The sequence below is a fragment of the Globicephala melas genome, chromosome 12 (genome assembly GCF_963455315.2).
Source record: "Globicephala melas chromosome 12, mGloMel1.2, whole genome shotgun sequence".
NCBI classification, from domain to species: Eukaryota; Metazoa; Chordata; class Mammalia; order Artiodactyla; family Delphinidae; genus Globicephala; species Globicephala melas.
In genome coordinates, this window is record NC_083325.1 from 13,964,411 (window position 1) to 13,987,222 (window position 22,812).

At 37.6% G+C, this 22,812-nt stretch overlaps 1 protein-coding gene across 2 annotated transcripts in view; it reads left to right on the plus strand.

The window, feature by feature from the left end:
* Nucleotides 1-542: 542 nt before the first annotated feature.
* Nucleotides 543-22,812, plus strand: part of CHMP3 (charged multivesicular body protein 3) — an 81,778-nt gene continuing 59,508 nt past the window's right edge. Inside the window, exon 1 of one of the 2 annotated variants that reach the window (XM_030837439.3) lies at nt 543-761. In XM_030837439.3, the coding sequence (XP_030693299.1) occupies nt 558-761 (204 nt within the window). In that variant the 5' untranslated portion in view covers nt 543-557. The remainder of the gene's footprint in view (nt 762-22,812) is intronic. The other variant, XM_060309054.2, reaches the window with a different exon arrangement.

Below are 22,812 nucleotides of genomic sequence, written 5' to 3' on the forward strand. Positions count from 1 at the left end.
CACACACACACACACACACACACACACACACACACACACACACGGCAGATAGGAATTATTCACGCTGGAAATGGCGAAGGCCCGAACAGAAGCTGTGACACTTGGGATGAAAGAGGAGGGCTGGAGTTTAAAAAAAAAAGGAAAGTTACAATTGCTGGGACTTGGTAAGAGGGGCAGGAAAGATAATGTCCAGGTTTTAGGGACTAGGTCACGGTAGTGACAACAGAGGAGAGGAGTAGGTCTGCCGGGAGGAAGAGGTCATTTCTGGCTCGCTGCATGTGAGGTGCCTACGGGACAGAAGGATAAAGATGTTAGGAAAGTGGTTGTAAAAGTATTGTACCTCGTTTGGGTAGAGATACAGACTTCCGGTGCCACAACATACAGGTTTAGGTGAGCAGGCACAGCTGTAATCACCAGGTGTAGTCAATAAACTCGCATCCTTCAGAGGAACCGCCTCTACGCCTCAGAAGAATACACCTAGGCCCACAAGTCCCCTCCCAGAAAGTGCGCAATCGCCTCAATCTTTCTGACAAAACTCCGCCGACCCAAGTCTGCGCATGAGTTCGGCGCATGCGCACCAAGGCTCCCCGCGGCCGCTCCCTGCTCCTGGCGCTCTGACTCCTCGCCTCTCAGCGGCCCCGCCCAGGCGGCTGCCCGTGACCTGCCTGGGTGCAGGGAACGGAAAGCCGGGAGGGGTGAGGCGAGTTCAGTTCGCCATGGGGCTGTTTGGAAAAACCCCAGAGAAGCCGCCCAAAGAGCTGGTAAGGGCTACGGCGGCGGCACCGGAGTGGGTGGGTTTGCGTGGGGCGTGATAGAGTTCGTAAACGACTGGACAGTCTCCCCCCAGCGGCTGGCCAGGTGCCGCTCGGCCCCCATTTCCGGGGCCTCCCACTCGACTGAGGGGCCGGAGGAAGTCTCTTAGGAAACGGCTGTAGCGAAAGAGAACCCTGGTATTCCACTCCACAAGGGAGCCGAGGGTCGGGTTAAGACTTCCGCGGCCTCGGCTCCGGGCGCGGAGGCAGCAGCGCCGGCCTCGCCTCTGGAACCCCTTCCCCGGCGCGCGTTGGTACGTCCCGCCGGAACCTTTCCCTGGCGCAGGCCCCGCCCCCTCCCTCCCTCCCGAGGACAACTGGCGTACCACCCATGGTTCCGTGGTACCCCGAGGACACCGTCCCCGCCGCAGGACTGTCCGGGCGTTCCCCACCCACTGCGCCGTATTGAGAGGGAGGCTCTGGATCTCATTCCCCTGCCCTCCAACGTTCTGTTGGCACCAGACGCACAATTACAGCAGGGACCCCACTCGGAAGAGTGGTACAGGAGATAACAACTCTGCATCTGGCTTAGACTTCAGAATCTGCCTGTCAACTGCGATCACGTCGGGATACTGTGGAGCGGTTGAGTGCCCTGTGGAGTCCGTGTGCCTAAGTTTGTAATCTGGTTCCGCACACATCAGCTTTGTCATGTAGGCAAAGTTAATTTCTCTGAGCCTTAGTCTTGGGTGTCAAGTAGGAATGATAATAGTATCACTTAAGAGTTATTGAAGATGAAAGGACGTTAAGTTTTAGGTAGTAGTGCTAGTTAGGGTAAATTTGTGTTTTTGTTTTGGGCCGCTCCAGGCTGCTCATGGGATCTCAGTTCCCGACCAGGGATCAAACTCTGGCCTTGGCAGTGCAAGTCCGGAATCCTAACCGCTAGGCTATCAGGGAACTCCCAGGGTAAATTATATATTCTACAACCTTGCTCTCATTGGCAGGCAGATTCTTAACCACTGTGCCACCAGAGAAGTCCAACCTTGCTTTCAAAATGCAGACCAACAATATCAGCATCACCTGGCACCTTGTTAGAAATCTTGAGCCCTACCTGAGACCTATTGAATCATAATTTGAATTCTGACAAGATCTCCAGTGATAAGTATGCACATTAAAGTTTGAGAAGAATTACAGCACCCAGTACAGACTTACACATAATGGGAAACAAACCTAAAATCTTTTATTTAATAAATAGTCTTACATGTTCAGCTCTAGCAGGCCTGTTTTAAAAACCAATGTCATGCGTCATGAGGTTGTCGGCACGTAAAGTATGTGTTGATCGTATTTGTTAATGATGGGTATTAGAACAGTAGGCACTCAATAATTATTAGTTTCCTCAGGCAACTTACGCAGTTTTACTCCCTGGTAAAATAAAAATTGTGGAGCTTAAATGAGGTAAGAGTATGTGACATTACTTTTCAAACTGTATAACATTATATAGATGCACATTTTGTGGCATGTATATATTCTGAGGTGCTTGTTATTATAGAAGTGTATTTTTGACGTTAGGAAGGATTATTACCTTCAGTGTTTGGTCTTAGGTTTGCCATTCATAAAGGGAGAAGATTATGGGAAAACAGTCTCATTACTATTTAATCTGATCTCTAGTATATGTATTACTTGAATAGCACTGAGACTGCTTTTAAATGATAAATGTAATTGCTAAGAGCTCGAAGATTGTATAGTCTTCCAATAGGGTAGCCTACCTGTGAAAGTAAGTTAAAACCTGAAAATCACAGGGTTGATGCACGAGGTTGTTTTTTAAAATATGCCTGCCAGAGGGATATTATAAAGATGAAATAAACAGCCAAAGAATGTATCGTCTAGCAAGTAAGATAAGCATTTCAAGAACAAGTCTGGATTGGGTATCACATATATAGTTACAGGAGTTCAGAGGTTGGAGTGATCACTCCCAGACTTGTGTGATTAGAAATGATTTGGGGGACTTCCCTGGTGGCACAGTGGTTAAGAATCTGCTTGCCAATGCAGGGGACACAGGTTCGAGCCCTGGTCCTGGAAGATCCCACGTGCTGTGGAGCAACTAAGCCTGTGCACCACAACTACTGAGCCTGTGCTTTAGAACTGTGAGCCACAACTACTGAACCCACGTGCCACAACTACTGAAGCCCACGTGCCTAGAGCCTATGTTCTGCAACAAGAGAAGCCACTGCAATGAGAAGCCTGTGCACCACAACAAAGAGTAGCCCCCACTCGCCGCAACTAGAAACAGCCCACGCGCAGCAACGAAGACCCAGCACAGCCAAAAATAAATAAAATAAATAAATTAAAAAGAATAAAAAATAAAAAGGGGCTTCCCTGGTGGCGCAGTGGTTGAGAGTCCGCCTGCCGATGAAGGGGACACAGGTTCGTGCCCCGGTCCGGGAAGATCCCACATGCCACGGAGTGGCTGGGCCTGTGAGCCATGGCCGCTGAGCCTGTGCGTCCGGAGCCTGTGCTCCGCAACAGGAGAGGCCACAACAGTGAGAGGCCTGTGTACCGCAAAAAAAAAATAAAATAAAAAAATAAAAAGAATCCGCCTGCCAATGCAGGGGACACGGGTTCAATCCTGGTCCAGGAAGATCCCACATGCCACAGAGCAACTAAGCCCATGCGCCACAACTACTGAGCCTGCACTCTGGAGCCTGCGAGCTACAACTACTGAGCCCACGTGCCACACTACTGAATCCCGTGCGCCTAGAATCCATGTTCCGCAACAAAAGAAGCCACCACAATGAGAAGCCCGTGCACTGCAGTGAAGAGTAGCCCCTGCTTGATGCAACTAGAGAAAACCTGTGCACAGCAACGAAGACCCAACACAACCATAAATAAATAAATAAATAAATAAATAATTGAAAAAAATGTTAGAGTGAAGCTGTACATTTTTTTAAAAAAAGAAATGATTTAGCCCTCCACTATCATATTTTCCACACACCTCCTGCCTGTGAATTGTTTCTTGACTCTCCTTTTTTAAAAAAATATTTATTTGGTTGCGCCGGGTCCTGGCTGCAGCACGAGGGATCTTTGTTGTGGCATGCAGGATCTTTAGTAGCAGCATGTGGGATCTTTTTTAGTTGCAGCACATGGGATCTTAGTTGCAGCATGCATGTGGGAACTAGTTCCCTGACCAAGGATCAAACCCAGGCCCCCTGCATTGGGAGCATGGAGTCTTAGCCACTGGACCACCTGGGAAGTCCAGGTTCTTGACTCTTTAGTAGGAATTTTAGTGCTAGATTATTTACTTTAACTGGTACTGGAGGTACCCTGCCCAAGATTTTCTTCAATTTCCTCTTCACGGTACTCCAAGCTATCCTTTGAGTTCTAATTATACCTTGTTCTAATTTGTCAGAAGAGTGTATCTGTTTGCTTTACATTCAGCTTCTACCAAGCTCTTTATACCTTGTGATTTATGAGGAAATTGTTTTGTCACCTGCCACAATTATTTAGCATTGAATTTGTAATTCCAGAAAGTGCCAATAAAGCAGGAAGGAGAAGTACTTTTTTCTCCATAGAGCTGTGGAAGCACAGGTAAAGTATTGAGAACCAGTATATGAATAAGAAGACAAATAATGTCTGACATTTTAGTTTTAGTCTGGCATTTTTTTGAGAGGGAGAAGGAGAAAACTTAAAAATTCAACTTTATAAAAGAAGCTAAATAATGGAAACTTAAAAAACAAACCAAAATCCAAGATAATGTTGGCAGAGAGAGAAGAGTTAGAGGAAAAAGAGAACCAACTAAATGCTGTAGAGTCAGCTGGGCAACTCTTGAATTAGGATTGATTTATAGTATGCCTTACACTGGGGACTGGAAGATGAGGTCCCGGCACAGAATAAGCAGGGGCCAGGTGCAGCCATGCCACGCCACACCATCATCATTGTCATTTAGGCCATGGAGACAAGTCAGGTCAGGCAAGTCAGGTCACGTCACATATACATATTTATGTTATGGGTGATGACCCCAGAGCTTTGGTAAAGTATCCAGCACAGAGTAGGTGCTAAATAAATATTGAGTGATGAATGAGTATCAGAATAAGATTAAGTAAGGTTTCAAGTCAAGTAGTTTTAAGATGAGCAGTGTTTCAAGGGATATTCCAGGGAAACATTAGCTGTATAAGGGGCTTTACAGACTAAAGTCTTTGCCCCCAGCTATCTCAGATACTTTGATGGAGACATCTTAGTGGCGAAACTTGTTCTATCTTAAAGTGTCCAATTTAAGACTGGATTGGGCCTGCTGAGGATGAGCCTTGTAATCCATTTAGAAACTGAGACTGTCTTAGGATGGGAATCAAGAGGACTTGAGATTATGCTTGAAAGAGATTCTTTTCTTGGACCCGAGGTTCCGCTGGAAAATTGTGCTGTCCTCACTTAGGGACTTTGCTAATTTAGCCTTTGGGTAGAACATGTCACCTTTTATGGCATCAGAATTCTGAAATCATGTAACTAACTTATATCCATAGACTGAGTCATGACACATGGTTGTGGGTTGCTATCCGAAGGGGGAAGAAAATGAGAAAGGGAGGTGGAGGAAAAGAGAAGGCTTCATTCACTTAGTTAATACAACAAACGTTTATTGAGATATTTTAGTGTCTATTGGGTTGACATTAGGTTTGCAAAAATAAGACACTGGAGAACAACTTCAAAGGATACCAAGTTTTGGGGGAGGCTGACATGTGAACAAATGCTTATATTTTAGGGTAAATAAGAGCAATAATATAAGTATGTACAAGATCTATGATGTCACAGTGTGTGGGGGGAGTAACTTACTGTTCAGAGTAGGGAAGAGGACCTGGTCAGGGAGGTTATCTGGGTCTTGTCACAAGAGGCATTAGCCAGGTGGATGGATTGGTATAGAACTGGGAAAGAAGAGGCATTCCAAACAAAATAAACTGCAGATGCAAGGTATAGAAGTGTGGAATGTAGGTTGGAGGAACCCGAAAAAAGTTTAGAATGGTTGAAGGATGAAATAAGGTTATATCTGAGTGGGATGCAATGGTAAGATGTTAAATTGGAGAGGTAGGTAGAGGGCAGATTAATGAAGGCCTATGTATCATGCCTACTAAGGATGGGGAGCATTCAGAATAGTGGTTTGGAGCAAGAATTGGAGGGAAGAGACTTCGGTATGGAGCAATTAAGTGGCCCAGATGAGAGATGATGCTGGTCTTAACTGAGAGCAAAAACGGGGATAGAAAGGATAGGAGGAGTTTTAGAAATATTTAGGATATATAGTCAGAATTTGCTTATCTGCTGGATGTGGGATGAAAGTGCAAAGATGATTCTTAGGTTTCTGTTTAACCTCACTGCCATCAAATCCATCATCCCACTCAGTGTTGGTATCATGAACTGAAATTGAGAGAATTCTGGAAAAGAGCAGATTTTTGACAGGATGGTGATGGAGAGGAAGGAACCGCAGAGCGTGGTTTTAGACAGGATTCAGGGGATCCGGGAAGACATTAGTAAAGTGTTATCCAGGAAGAATACTTTCTTTTTTACTTCCTGTCCTCAGCAAAATTGTAAGCTTCTTAAGAGCAAGGATCGTGTTTTTCTTATCATCTACTTTTCAGCATAGTGTTGAACTCCCTTAATAAGAGTAAGGTGTCTATCAAATATTTGTTTCATGAAGTAGAGATGGTGAGAGAAAATGCTTACACATTTGAAGATACCCTAATTGACCATCTTCTCTATATCCATCTGACAGTGATCAGAGTAGGCAATTTTTGACCTAAGTTCACTTATATTTGTTGTTTTTGGCTAATTTCTAGTTTTATATATGTTTTAAATCTTGAAGGATACACAAAGTCCTTTATACAGACATCACCTTCAGGGAGAGGAGCTAGGTAGCTGAGGGTCAAAAGTGGAAGAGGAATTTACTTTTAACTAGATATCTGTTTTAGTCCATTTGGACTGTTATAACAAAATGCCACAGACTGGGTAGCTTATACACAGTAGAAATTTATTTCTCACAGTACTGGAGGCTGAGAAGTCCAAGATCAAGGAACCCTCAGATTCAGTGTCTGATGACGACCTGATTCCTAGTTTATAGGTGACCATTTTTTCACTGTGCCCTCACATGGGCAGAAAGGGGGATCAAGCTTTCTGGAGTCTCTATTATAAGGCACTAAACTCATTTCATGAGGGCTCTGCCATCATGACCTAATCATTTCCCAAAGGCCCCACCTCCAGATACCATCACATTGAGGACTGTTTCAACATTGCAACTGGGAGGATACAAACATTCTGTCTACAGCAGTGTGATTTGTATATCCCACCCTGATACGTGGAATCAACAATTTCTCCAAGGAGTACAAATTTCTTTTAGTGGGAATGGTATTTAGAAACCAAAATTTAGGTGCTTGTGGTGCTTATTACTACTGGAGTGTTCTTGCTTCTAGGCCTTTTAATTAGAAGAAAGAAGTATATTCTTTAAAAAGTTATGAAGGTGATTAGAGACTAGGTTTTTTGAGCCAACCCTCCTGCTGAAAATAACTAGAAGAGCTAGATTAAAAGTATAACCATTTGAAATTACTGAAAACTACCAAGGTAGTGAAGAATTGCAAAATCAAGATCTGAGAGAAGTGGGAAGCTCAATTACATGAGCCCAGTCATTTGGGACCAGTTTTTCCCCCTAAAGAGATCCTCTAATTCCTCATGCAGTATTGAGAAACTGAGAATTTGAGGAGAGATTTTGACATCCTGTGGTTAGGGGGTTCAAAAATTGGAGTTCAGGGCACACAAAGGATGAGGGACTCATTTAAGTCCCCAAGGATTTTGGTTAGAACTCTGAAAGGATACACCTTAGTGGTAACTGTGAACTGGAAATAAACCGGCCTTTACAAAGACTGATGTCCAGTGTCAAATCGTCCCTATCCCTGATTGGATTTATTAAGCTTAATTAATAACCAGTTGTCAGTGTTCTTAGGCTAGATGTTTGCCTGAAGCAAATTAGGTCTTCTCTGGGAGAAGATAACATCATGCAGAGACACGTTCATCCTGTGGGTTTTCACATACAAAGTTCAGAATTCAAAAAAAAAAGACATTGATTCATAGGAAATCTTTATGTATCCTGGATACAGGTCTTTATATATTCTGGATACCAAGGCTTTATAAATGCTTTTGTTCCCATTTATGTGGTTACAAATAGCTTCTCCAATTTTCTGAACTTTTTCCTTCCTTTAAATGGTATCTTATGATGAGTAAAAATTCTTAATTTCAGTATAGATAAGAATATCACTCTGTTCCTTTATGCTTATTGATTTTTGTGTCTTTTAAAAGAAATCCTTTCCTAAAAAAAAAAAAGAAGAAATCCTTTCCTAATCTGAAATCATAAAGGTATTCTCCTATACTGTCTTCTTAAAGTAACATAGTTTTGCATTCTGTATTTAAGTCTTCAATCCACTTAATTAATTTCAATGAAGGATGAGAACAGGAATTCAATCATCTTGTTTTCCATTTGGCTTACCATTTGTTTCCACACTGTTTATAGAAAACACACTTTTATTTGTTTTAGTTTCCTGTGCCTAGTTGGCTTGACATGTAGTAGACTCTATGAATGAATTTGAATAAAGTATATATCTTGATAGTGTGAAATTCTCTGTAGAGTTCTTATGGTTTTCACAGCATACTGTCTGATTTACAATTTGATTTTTCTTTATACTGTACTCCTTGCTTATGTTCTGCTTAACTTATCAATTATAAATGCTTTTTGTTTATTACTAAAACTCTATTGGTACTAAATAAAGGTTTGTTAATTTTCCATTTTATCAGTTTTCATTTTCTTGTTTATTGTAGTGATCTTTCCAGTTGTGAGACTTGTTTGAGACAGTTTCTTGAGCTCTTTGTACTGGACTGTATTTTACCCTAACAGAACATTAGATTCACCTGAAGAAATTTTAAGTACTACCTATCATTTGGGCTCTATTATAGCCCAGTTAAATTGGTATTGTTTAAATGTCCCAGGTAACTTCTGTGTGGAGTGAGGTTGAGAACTACTGATCTGGGTCATGGCTGGATAATTTTGGTTATTCCCATTTCTTTTAGGAATTTTTTCTTTCACAAAATCCCTTTCGATTTTGTAAGTTAAAGAAAAAATTTTGACCAGTTTTATGAACCTTTTTCTCTTTGACATTTAAAAACATAGATTTTTGGTGTTTCTGATGACTGAAATTTTATGCCTCTTCTTCACAACACATATTTTATGCAGTTAAATTCAACAGATAATTATTGAGCATTTGCTTTGTGCCAGGGGCAGAAGGGGTTAGTGAATAAGAAAAGGTCTTTGACCTGCTGGAGCCATACAGTCTATAATGTGTAAACACATTAATATCAGTATATTAGTTATATATAATTATGTTAGTTTAGTATAATTAATGTAATGTTTACAAAAGAGAGGAGGTATAGGGTTCTGCCTAATTATACTGCAAGTGGGTTTAACTTATCCCAGGGGTCACAGAAGGCCTCCCAAAGTAACATTTAAGCTGAGACATGAAGACCAAGTTCAGAAAATATGTTCTTTATTCTTCTGACTATTAATAACATTTGGGGAAAGCAAGATTTTCTGGTGGTCATGTGAAACTGTTCTATCGGCTAGTTGCCACCTTTTATGTAGTTATTAAATTGCTCCAATTCATGCCTCCGGGTTCTAATCATAGATATAGTTCACCAAGTATAAACAAAGTAGAATTTAGCATTTTGGACGTTAATAGAATGGAGATTGAGCTTAATCAGCATTATTGGGAAGATTTGAATTTAGGGCATTTAAAAACTAGTTTCGTTCAATTGTGAGAAAAAATATCTATTTGTTATATCATCCGTTGGGCATATTTGTGTGGGTCTAATTATTCTGGTCTGTTGATCTATGTGTCTATTCTTTGGCCAACTACTCTGTCTTGAATACTGTAGCTTTATATTAAGTCTTCAAGTTGGGTAATGGGGAATCCTCCAGCATTGTTTTTCTTCACGGTTGTCTTGGTTACTCCAGGGCATTTTTGCCTTTCCATATAAACTTTAAAATCAGTTTGTTGATATCTACAGAATAGATTCTGGTGATTTTGATTGGGATTGCATTGAATCTACAGATGAAGTTGGGAAGAACTGATATATTAGTGTTTAGTCTTCCAATCCATGAACATGGAATATCTCTCCATTTATTTATATGTCTGTGATTTCTTTCATTAACGTTTTGTAGTTTTCTACATGTACATCCTTTACGTATTGTTAGATTTTTACCCAAGTGTTTTATTGTTTTGTTTGGTGCTATGGTAAATGTTTTTAAAATTTCGGATTCCAATTGTTTATTACTGATATACTGGAAAGCAGTTAACTTTTGTGTATTAATCTTCTGTCCTATGACCTTGCTATATTTGCTTGTTAATTCTTGGAGTTCTTGGAGATTTTTTATATCCATTCCAAAGAATCAACAACAAATATATATAAATATAAATATAAGTAAATAAATAAATAAATAAATATATATATACACACACACACATCAGTTTAATTGTTTTGTCCCAAATTTGTGTACCTTTTCTTTTCTTATTGTATTAGCTAGGACTTCATTACACTGTTGAATAGGAGTAGAGAGAGATGATATCCTTGCCTTTTTCCTTATCTTAGGGGGAAAGCTTCTAATTTCTTGCCATTAATTATGATGTTAGCTATAATTTGGGGTGAGGGTGGGGTTGCAGTTTTTTTTTTAATTAAATTGAGGAATTTTCCTTTTATTCAGGTTTGTGGAAAGTTTTTATTGTGAGTATAGGAGAATGGTTTTCCTGTGTCAATTCCTACGATTTTTCTTATTTAACCTATTGATGTGTGGTGGATTACAGTGACTGATTTTTGAATGTTGAACCAGCTTTGCATACCTGGAATAAATCACACTTGGTTGTGGTTTATAATTCTTTTTATGTAATTTTACACTCAATTTGCTAACGTTTTGTTGAGGATTTTTGCATTCATGAGAGATACTGGTCTGTAGTTTTCCTTTCTTGTAATGTCTTTATCTGGTTTTGACATTAGGACAAGGCTGGCCTCATAGAATGAGTTAAGAAATATTCACTCTTATATTTCCTTGAAGATTTTGTAGAGAATTGTTATCATTACTTCCTTAAATCTTTGGTAGAATTCACCAGTGAAACCATCTGGGCCTGATACTTTCTCTGTTGGGAAGTTATTAACTACCGATTCAATTGCTTTAATAATAATAGGCCTATTCAGATAATCTACTTCTCCTTGTGTGAGTTTTAGTAGGCTTTCGAGTAATCGGTCCCTTTCATCTAGTTTACCAAGTTTGTGAGCATAGAATTGTTCATAATATTCCTTTATTGTCTTTTTATTCTCCATGGAATCAGTAGTGATGACCCCGTTTGCATTTCTGATATTGGTAAACTTGTCTTCTCTCTTTTTTTCTCTGTTCGCCTGGCTAAAGGCTTATCTATTTTATTGATCTGTTTAAAGAGCCAGATTTTGGTTTCATTGATTTTCTCTTATTGTACTTTCCTCTTTTCAATTTCATTGATTGTGTAATTTTTATTGTTTTTTTTCTTCTGCTTGCTTGATGCTTAAATTGCTCTTCTTTCTTTAGTTTCCTAAGGTGGAATCTTAGATTATTGATGTCTAGCTCTCTCTTGATATATGCATTTAATGCTATAAATTAACTTCCCAATGCTTTTGCTGCACCCTACACATTTTCGTAAGTTGTATTTATTCCCACTTTAATTTAATTCAAAATAATTTTAAATTTATCTTGAGACTTTTTCTTTGACCCATGTGTTACTTAGATGTGTGTTGTTTAATCTCCAAAATTTAGGGATTTTCCAGCTATTTTTCTGTTACTGATTTCTAGCTTCATTCCATTGTGGTCTCAGAACACACTTTGTATGATTTCTATTTTTTTAAAAATTTGTTAGAGTGTGTGTGTTATGGCCCAGAAAGTAGTCTGTCTTGAGGAGTATTTCCATGTGAGCTTGAGAAGTCTATGTGTTCTGTTGTTGGACAGAGTATTCTATAAATATTAATTAGATCAAGTTGACTGATAGTTCCGTTCAGGTCAGCTATATCCTTACTGATTTCCTCTCTGTTCCATTTGTTGATTATCTCAAGGGAGGTTTTGAATTCTTCAGCTATAACATGGATTTGTCCATTTCCCCTTTCAGATCTATCAACTTTTGCCTCATATATTTTGATGCCCTGTTTTTAGGTGCATGCACACTAAGGATTGTTTTGTTTTCTTATTGAATCCTTACTTAATGCCTCTGTTGCCCTGATAAGTTTTTTTGTTCTGAAGTCTGCTTTGTCTTAATACAGCTACCCTCCTTTTTTTCCTTCCTTTCTTTCTCCCACACTCCCTCTCTTTCTTTTTTCTTTCTTTACTTCTTTATTTTCATTGATGTGAAATTTACATAACATAAAATGAACCATTTTACCCTGAACAATTCAGTGGCATTTGGTACATTCATAACATGCAACCACCACCTCTATCTAGTTCCAAAACATTTTTATCACTCTAAAGTAAAACCCTGTACTCTCTAAGCAGTTGCCGCCCATTCTAATCTCCCTCCAGCATCTGGTGACTACCAATCTGTTTTCTATTCTAATTTCTTATAAGTGGACTCATAAAATATATGGACCTTTTATGTCTGGCTTCTTTCATTTACTACAGTGTTTTCAAGGTTCATCCATGATGTAGCTAGTACTTACTTCCTTTTTATGGCTGAATGATATTTCATTGCATGCATATCTCACAACTCATGCATTCATCCAGTGATAGACATTTGAGTTGTTTCAACCTTTTGACTGTTGTGAATAGTGCTGTTTTGAACATTCTCATATGAATATTTTTTGAGTACCTATTTTCAATTCTTTTGGGTATATACCTAGGAGTAGAATTTATTTACCTTTTTGAGGAACTCTATAACTGTTTTTCACAGTGGTTTCACCATTTTACCTTCCCACCAGCAATGTACAAGTGTTCCTATTTCTCTCCTTGCTAACACTTATATTTTTGATTATAGCCAATTCTGTTATTATAGTCAATATGCTTTATGTGAAGTGGTATCTTGTGGGTTTTATTTACATTCCCTTAATGACAAATGAGGTTGAATATCTTTTCATGTGCCTTTTGGCCATTTGTATATCTCCTTCAGAGAAATGTCTGTTTATGCCCTTTGCCTGTTTTTTAATTGGGTTGTCTTTTTGTTATTGAGTTGTACGTATTCTTTATATATTTTTTAGAAGACTCTTATCAGGTATATAATTTGCAAATATTTTCTCTCATTATATAGGTGATCTTATTATTTTTCTGATAATATTCTTTGATGTACAGTTTTTAATTTTGATGAAGTTCAATATATGTATTTTCTTTCTTTTTTTTTTTTTGCTCATGCTTTTGGGATGTTTCTAATACAAATCCAAAGTTATGATGATTTATCCCATATAAAACTCAGTATTTTCTTCTGAGTTTTATAGTTTTAGCTCCTATATCTAGGTCTTTGACTAACGTAGAGTTAATTTCTATATGCTGTGTGAGATAGGAGAGAGCTTGGTTTTGATTAGTGTTTGCATGGTATATTTCTCCTTCCTTTTACTTTTAATGTTAGTCTTTATATTTACTTTTAACCTTAGTCTTGTAGGCGATGTATAGTTGACTCTTTCTTACTTTCTCTCTCTCTCTCTCGCTTTCTTGCTTTACCCTGTCTGGTTTTCACTGAACCTTTCATATGATTCATTTAATCTCATCTATTAGTGTATCAATTATGTGTTTGTAAAAAGTTTTTAGTGATTGGCCCAGATTTTGAAATATACATTTGTAATTAAGTTAACTTCAAATGCCATTATACTGTTTCACATGTAATGCAGATACCTTTAAACAATGTATTCTGTCCATTATGATATTGCTCTCATTCATTTCAGTTATCCATATTCTATCTTCACCCAATATACTGTCACTATTATTACTTTAAGAATAGGAAATTCCCTCGTGGTCCAGTGGTTAGGACTCAGCGCTTTCACTTCTGGGGCATGGGTTCAATCCCTGGTTGGGGAACTAATAGTCCACAAGCCATGCCACACAGCCAAAAAAAAAAAAAGTTAAGAATAAGAAAAAAGATTTTATCTTCATTTATTCTTTCCCTAATATTCTTACTTTATATATGTCCCAGTTTCTGACCTGTATAATTTTGCTTCTCCCTGAAGAGCTTTTAAAAAACATTTCTGGTAATCTAGATCTGCTGTGATGAATTCCTTCAATTTTTGTTTGTCTGATAAAGTCTTTACTTCTCTTTTGAAAGATAATTTTGCTGGATGTAGAATTCTAGGTTGGTGATTTTTTCTCCAGCACTTTATCTCACTCCACTCTCTTCTTGCTTCCATAGTTTCTAACAAGGAGTCTTTTGTAATTCTTATCTTTGTTCCCCTGTAGGTGAGGTATGTTTTTTCTCTGTCTTTCAAAATTTTCTCTTTGCTCTCGTGTTCCCCATTTTGAAATGAGATAACTAGTTGTCATTTTTTGGATTCTTATCCTACTTTGTCTTCTCTTTGCTTCCTTTATCCATGGTTTGGGGTCTGTCATTAATTTTGGAAAGTTCTCAGCCATTATTATTTCCTATTTTTTCTGTACTGTTTTCTCTTTTTTTTCTCCTTCTGGTATTCAATTATGTGTATGTTACATCTTTTGAAATTGTCCACTGTTCTTAGATGTCCTCTTCTGTTTGTTTTCATTCTTTTTCCGATTGCATTTCAGTTTTGCAAGTTTCTATTCACTGGTTCAGATTCACTGATCTATTCCTTGGCTATGTCTTATGTACTGATGAACTCGTCAAATGCAGTCTTCATTTCTGTTATAATATTAACATGTTTTATATTTCTAGCATTTCTTTTTGATCCTTAATGGTTCCATCTTTGTGCTTACATTACCTGTCTCTTCTTGGGTAATGTTTACTTTTCCCGCAAGAGCCAGAAAATGTCAATATCTATGTCATATGTAAGTCTGGTTCTGATGCTTACTTTGTCTCTTCAGACTGTGCTTTTTCTTGTCTTTTAGAATGCTTTGTAATTTTTTGTTGAAAACTGGACATGATGTGTGGGGTAATAGGAAATGAGGTAAATAGGTCTTCAATATGAGGTTTTAAGGTCATCAGGCCAGGGGTTTGGCTATGTTAATGTTTGCTGTGGCTGTAGGTGCCAGAGGCTTAAAGTTCCTCTACTGTCCTTGTTTTTATTTCTCTTGTTATCTTGGGCATCCACAAAAACTCCTCTTTAGATAGGGCATGCATCTTGCATCTCTTTTATCTCTAATGCATTGTTATACTGGAACCCTATTGGTGTGGTAGTAAGGTGTGGGGGACTGGAAGCGTTCTATCATCTTATTAAAACTCAGTGTTTTAGTGACCTGTGTCCCTGGACATGGTGTTCACAAGTGTTTCTTACCTTCCTGCCCACTCCCAGTGACATAGGAAGACTAGGAGAAAGCAGATAATGTCAGATAAACGCCCGTCTCCAGGGTGAGATAAGGCTCTAGTAAGGTTTGTTTTACTGGAGAATAGGCCTTTTTTAGGAAGAACAACACTGTGTGAATATTTCAGAATGGTTACTTTTCTTTTCTTCCTGCCAGAGAAACAGGGGTATCTTTCTTGCTTTTTCACCATGAGAAACTTCTGTGGTTCTTGGAGGTAAAGCCCATGAAAGTTTTGGGGGCCCTAGGAGTTACATTCTCATGGTAGTCCACACTCATCTACCAGCAATTAGTCGAAATTACCATTTAAATGTTCCTTCCAGTGGTCCAGGTAAGCATTATCTCAACTGTCACTCTCTGTATTCACCTCTCTCTCCACATGGCAGGATGGCAGTTTGCCCTATAACCTTGGTTTTCTGTTGAATCAAAGAAAAGTTGTTGTTTTTTTCCCGTGTTTTATAGATGGGAGTGATGACTTACAATCTCTATATATCAGAGCTGAATCTGGAAGTTGTCTTCACTTTGAATGATATTTTCACCAATATAGAATTTTGGATTGAGAGGATTTTTAAAATTCTCTCAGCACTTTAAAGATGTCTCTCCGTTATCTCCTGATCATAGTTTCTTTTGAGAAGTCTGATGTACTTCTTATCTTCGTTCCTTTGTCATTAATGCATACTTTTTTCCTCTCTAGCTGGGTTTAAGATGTTATCTCTGATTTTCAGCATCTTGAATATAATGTGTTTAGGTGTGTTGTGTGGTGTTACATTGTATTTTTTGTTTGTTTTGTTTTGTTTTTTGATATTTACCTTATTTGGGATTCTCAGCTTCCTGCATCTGTGGTTTGATATTTTTCATTACTTTTGGAAAATTTTCAGCCATTGTTTCTTCAAATACTTACGCTCTCTTCTCTCATTTCCTGCTGGGATACCAATTACACATGTGTTAGACCATTTGTTATTATCTCATAGCTCTTGGATACTTTGCTTTATTTTATTCTTTTTTTTAGTTTGGGTAACTTCTATTGACTTTTCTTCAAGTTTGTTGATTCTTTCTTCAGCTGTGTCAAGTTTTGTGAGCCGATGAAGGCGTTCTTTGTATACGTGTCAGCATTTTTATGCCATTTCCATTTGAAGAACCTGAAAGTTGATGTGAACTCCCATTGTACTTGTGGCTCCTGAGGTTCTTTGCTGTCCACTAACCCACAATTGGACTTTATGAATTTATTTAGAAAATTAACTGAATTTTCTTCACTTGCTTTTAAGGTGCCTGCCATCCAGGCTATGCCACAGATGATTCAGTGCTGGTGTTCCCTCTTTTCTTAGAAGTGCCTTTCTTTAGATTTCATGCTGCACTGTTGCCTTGTGACCTGAGCTTTTCAACAGGTTCAGGAAAAGTTATTTTGTAGTTCATTCAGCTTTGTCTTACCGTCTTGAGGGTCTTCTCAGCTTTCTATATCTAGGCAGAGATGGAACTCTCCAAATCTTTTTGAAATTATCCCCCCTTAGATTAAACCTTTCTTTAATGTCTTTGTTTGAATCTTTATTTTCTCACTAAATGCATATTATATTCTTCTCTGTGTTGTATCGTTTGCACATTTCTCTTTCTTGCTCTCATTTTCCTGAGCTGCTACCCCATATATGATATACAGTGATCCTTCACAATGAAGTGTATTACCTGTAACATTGAAGTCTTTTTACAGAGATGAAAATACATTTTGCACTAAATCAGAAAACTTGTTATTCTGGTTTAGAAATAAAAGTAGGTAAATTAATTACTATTTTCCCCTATAATGAAGACAGGTTGACTTTAGTCTTCAATTATCCTCATTTGTCATACATTTTACTTTTTAAAACTTTTTAATTTTAGAAACTGCTGGTTGTCACTTACGAAAGTGAAGCAAAATTAGGGTTCACATTGAACTATTTTAAAGTTTTGGGTAGTTGTCTAACAGAGAAGACTGTGTGGCATCTAAAGCAATTTTTTAAAAATAGCCTTAATGAATATTCTAATATTACAAGGTAGAATTTTAAAGTATTTATTCCAAACAGGGATGATTTAAAGCAGCTTCTGAACCTGGACTTTTTTCATAATTCTTTTTTATGTTATTTTTTTTAAGAAGTATTTCTTGAAATAGGTTATATTTGCACATATTATAAAATTCAAAAGGCAGCAAAGTGTATCCTAAATTACAGGAAAAAGTAAATCTCCCTTTCACTCCTGTTCACAAATTAATTCAGTTTCTATCTTTCAAGACAGCCTAATTTCCTGTGGATTTTTCTGTCGATATTCCATAATATATGAATGTATAGACATATTTATATATCTCTCTCCCTTTTTTTCACCTCCCTCTCTTCCTCCCCTTTCCTGCTCCTTCCTTCTCTCCTTTAGCCTCTCCCTCTCTTTCCTCTTTCTCTCCCTTTAACATATGTAATGTTATACTGTACACATTCTTTACTTTGCTATTTTCATTTATATTTTGAGAATTAATTCCATGGGTAGTCCTCAGTGAATTGCCTTTCTCTCTTTAATTAGAATATACTGTTCACTTATGGAAATTCTGTTTGTGTTTAACTAGTCTCCTGTTGATATACATTTAGGTAACTTCTAGACTTTCACTACTGCAAACAATGCAGCAGTGTGTTTTTACAAAAGTCATTTCACTGTTGCCATTTATTGTCTTAAATTGAATGTTCACCCCTCAATGAACATGAGCAGTTATATAATGTAACGATAAATTTTGAAACAACCATTTTTAAATGACTTTGCTTTCAGTCTTCTAGATTCGTTTAAACAATGGACAGCCTTAAATTAAAAGGCAAATTGTTAAGTAACTGTAATGGTAAACAGATGTAATAAAATAGTTTCTTAATCTCTTTGAATTAGAATTTTTCAACACTAGACATGTAAAACAATACGGAAGACACTGGATGCTGAAGTTGGTATAACATCGTAACAACTAATTTAGAGTTTTATCTTTCAGCGGGACAGAGTATTCTCATTTATTTGCTTTATATTAGTAAAAGTTTTGAACCTGAACCTACGTGATAAATGTACATTATCATAATCTTTTTTGTATCTGTGGAGTTCCATGTTACATTTATTTGAAGGATTCTGCTACTAAAAACAAGCTTAAAAACCACTGCAGTTGTTCATTCTGCCGAATTTTCCGGTTTAAATTTGCATTGTGAAATTTATACTAGGCATTGTTCCTGGAATTCCAGTAACTGCTGGAAAAAAAAATTAAACAGATTTAGTGTATCATATACAGGATTAGAAGTAGTTCACTGCCTTATATGATTATTTATGTGTAATAGATGATAAATATTTTTTCTATAAACCTGAAATGAAATAGTTTTATTAAAGGTGCTAGTTCAAACAAAAATTATTTAATCAGGGACTTCCCTGGTAGCTCAGGGGTTAAGAATCCACCTGCCAATGCAGGGGACATGGGTTTGAGCCTTGGTCCTGGAAGATTCCACATGCCGCGGAGCAACTAAGCCCGTGTACCACAACTACTGAGCCTGTGCTCTAGAGCCCACATGCCACAACTACTGAAGCCCGCACACCTAGAGCCCATGCTCCGCAACAAGAGAAGCTACCACAATGCGAAACCTGCGCACTGCAACGAAGAGTAGCCTCTGCTCACCTCAACTAGAGAAAGCCTGTGCGCAGCAGCGAAGACTGAGTGCAGCCAAAGATAAATAAATAAATTAATTAAAAAATTATTTAATCAAACCTGGTCTTGTACCCCCATTCCTTAGTCTGTATTGAAGGACACTCTTTTGCCTAGGTCTCTTAGTGGCTTTTGTTCTTACACAGAGTAAAATGCCATAGCCCCTCCCCCTATCTGGATAGTGGATAGTCACATGGTTCCCTTGCAGGTGTCTTCAGGTCTCTGCTCAAAAGTCACCTCAGCCATTGAACTTTCTTTCATCTTCACGTATAAAGTAATCCTTTCCCAACTCCCCTTGTCCTACTTCCTTGCTTTATTTTTCTCCCTAGCACTAATTTTCTGACCTAGTATACATTTACATGTTTATTTGCTTATTGTCTGTCCTCATTAGAATGTAGGTTCATAAGTCTTTATATCGTCTCCTGCTGTATCGCTAGCACATTGAGTGGTGCCTAGCACATTGAACAGGTTGTAGTGGGTGCTCAGTAAACATTTGACTGTTTGAACGTTGAATTTTCTTTCCTGCTCTTTCTGAAAGTTCTGGTTAGATTATAACAGTGTCTTCATATTTCTGGATGTATCACCTACAGTAATTTTGAGTACCTGTGTTCCCCTTGGACATTTGTAAATCAGTATTTTATATTTTTATCATGAGTTTTAACAGTTGCAAATGGTATGATTTTTTGTATATAGTAAATGTTGTTGTGTTTGAATAGAATTGTTAGAACACTTCTGAAAGTATCACAGTGATTCGATACCTATCAATGTTCATTTAAAACATACATGCACAAGTTCTTATTTATAGTCAGACAGTTTTCATTAATTTTTTCTCTTTGAACGAGAATCTCTATTTTTTCTATTCCACTTTCTCCTATAGAGTTCTCCTAATGTAATACTTTTATGCTTGAAATAATTATACTTGGAACAAAAATATGTAAATACTTTTTATGATAAAAACACTCAGCGAACTAGGAATAGAAGGGAGCTTCCCTAACATGATAAAGGGCATTTATGAAAATCGACACCCAACCTTATACTTCATTATACATTATAAATTGTGAAAGACTGAAAGCTTTTTCTCTAAGATCAGGAACAAGACAAAGACACCAGATGTTTTGCTACTAATCAACATTGCATTAGAAGTCCTAGTCAGAGCAGTTGAGCAAGAGAAAGGAATAAAAAGCACCCACACTGATAAGAAGTAAACCTATTAATTTGCAGATAACATGATTCCACAGATAGAATATGCTAAAGATTCCTCGTGTACCAGAAAATTAGTTATAAGTGAATTCAACAGAGTTGCAGGTTTCAAGGTAAATATTTTAAAAATCAGTTGTGTTTTTTATACTAGCAATGAAAAATCTAAAAGGGAAATTTTAAAATTTCATTTACAGTAGCATCCAAAATGATAAAATACTGAGGGATAAATTTAACCAAAGAAACAGTACATTTGTACACTGAAAACTACAAAAAATTACAGGAAGAAATTCCAAGTTTATGGATTGCAAGACTTAATGTTGTTAAGATGGCTGTACCACCAAAGTGATCTGCAGATTCAGTGCAGTGCCTGTCAAAACTCCAAATGCCTTTCTTGCAGAAATGGAAAAGTTGAGCCACAGATTCACATGGAATACAACAGGTTCCAAATAGCCAAAACCATACTGAGAAAGAAAAACAAATTTGGAGGACCCACAGTTCAAGATTCCAAAACTTACCGTAAAGCTATAGTAACTAAAACTGTGGTATTAGCATAAGGATAGATGTATAGATCAGTCAATGGAATAGGATTGAGATCCCAGAAGTAAACCCATACATCTGTGGCCAGTTGATTTTCTGTAAGGGTGCCAAGATCATTCAGTGAGAGAAAGATAGTCTCTTCAACAAGGTCTGTGACAAGTGGATATCCACATGTTAAGAAACGAAGCTGGGCCCCTGCCTCACTCCATATACAGAAATTAACTTGGATCAAAGACCGAAATTAAAGTCTTTGACCTAAAACTATAAAACTCAGAAAATACATAAAGGTAAGTCTTCATGACCTCATATCTGGAAATGGATTCTTTTGCTATAACACCAAAAGCACAAGCAACAGAAGAAAAAAATAGACAAATTGGAATTCATTAAAAGCTTTTGTGTATCAAAGGACAGTATCAAACAAGTAAAAAGATAAACTATGGAATGGGAGAAAATATTTGCAAATTATATATCTGATAAGGGTTTACTATCAGAATGTATAAAGTACTCATATAACTTAACAATAAACAGATAGCTGAATGGATAGAAGACATCAATAGACATTTCTCCAAAGGAGATATACAAATGGCCAACAAACACATGAAAATATATTCAACTTTATTGGTCATTAAGGAAACGCAAATCAAAATCATAGTGAGATGCTCTTTCAACAGGTCCAACAGATTGGCTATAATCAAAAAATTGGAAGATAACAAGTGTTGATAAGGATGTGGAGAAATAGGAACCCTTGTACATTGCTTGTGGGAATGTAAAATGGTGAAGCCCCTTTGAAGAAAAGTTGTGGAGTTCCTCAAAAATATAAAATAGAACTATCATATGACCCAGCAATTTCACTCCTAGGTTTATACCCAAAAGAATTGAAAATAGGTACTCAAACAAATACTTGTATACAGATGTTCATATTCACAGTAACCAAAACATGGAAACAACCCAAATGTCCATCACTGGGTGAATGGATAAACAATTTGTGTTGTATGTACACTCAATGTAATATTCAGCCATAAAAAATGTTGATAGGGACTTCCCTGGCAGTCCGGTGGTTAAGACTTCACTTTCCAGTGCAGGGGGTGAGGTTTGATCCCTGGTCAGGGAGCTAAGATCCCACATGCCTCGCGGCCAAAAAACTAAAACATAAAACAGAAGCAGTATTTTAACAAATTCAATAAAGGCTTTAAAAATGGTCCACATCAAAAAAAAAAAAAACTAGAAATGTTGATACATGGTACAACATAGATGAACCTCAAAACCACTATACCTAATGAAAAAAGCCAGACACAAAAGACCGCATATTATATGATTTCTTTTGTATTAAATATCAAAATAAGCATATCAAAAGACATAAAAGCAAATTAGTTTTTGCCAGGGAATGGGAGGGAGGTTGGTCATAGGGGAAGATTATTTATAGGTTATAGTGTGTTCTTCTGATATATTGAAAAATTTCTGAGACTATAGGAAGCTGTTGATTGCACAGCATTGTAAAGGCACTAAATGCCACTGAATTGTACATTTAAAAATGGCTAAGTAGGGCTTCCCTGGTGGCGCAGTGGTTAAGAATCTGCTTGCCAATGCAGGGGACACGGATTCAAGCCCTGGTCCAGGAAGACCCCACATGCTGCGGAGCAACTAAGCCCACGTGCCACAACTACTGAGCCTGCGCTCTAGAGCCCATGTGCCACAACTACTGAGCCTGCATGCCACAGCTACTGAAGCCCATGTGCCTAGAGCCCATGCAGTGCAACAAGAGAAGCCACCACAATGAGAAGCCCGCACACTGCAACAAAGAGTAGCCCCCGCTCGCCACAACTAAAGAAAGACTGTGCACAGCAACGAAGACCCAAAGCAGCCAAAATTTTAAAAATAAATAAAATTTATTTAAAAAATGGCTTAGTTACATGAATTTCACTTAAAAATATATATATATTTAAAGCTAACATTAACTTTTAAAATTGTATAACCATACAGTTTTAAGTGCTTTAATATTTCATCTGGGTGGAGTTATTAGAGTTGATGAATAATAAATATTTTACAGATTTTGTTAAATAATTTTAAAGTCATTAAAAAGTGAAATTTATTGGAAATACATCTTAAGGATATGAATTTTTTTTTTTTTTTTTTTTGCTGTACACGGGCCT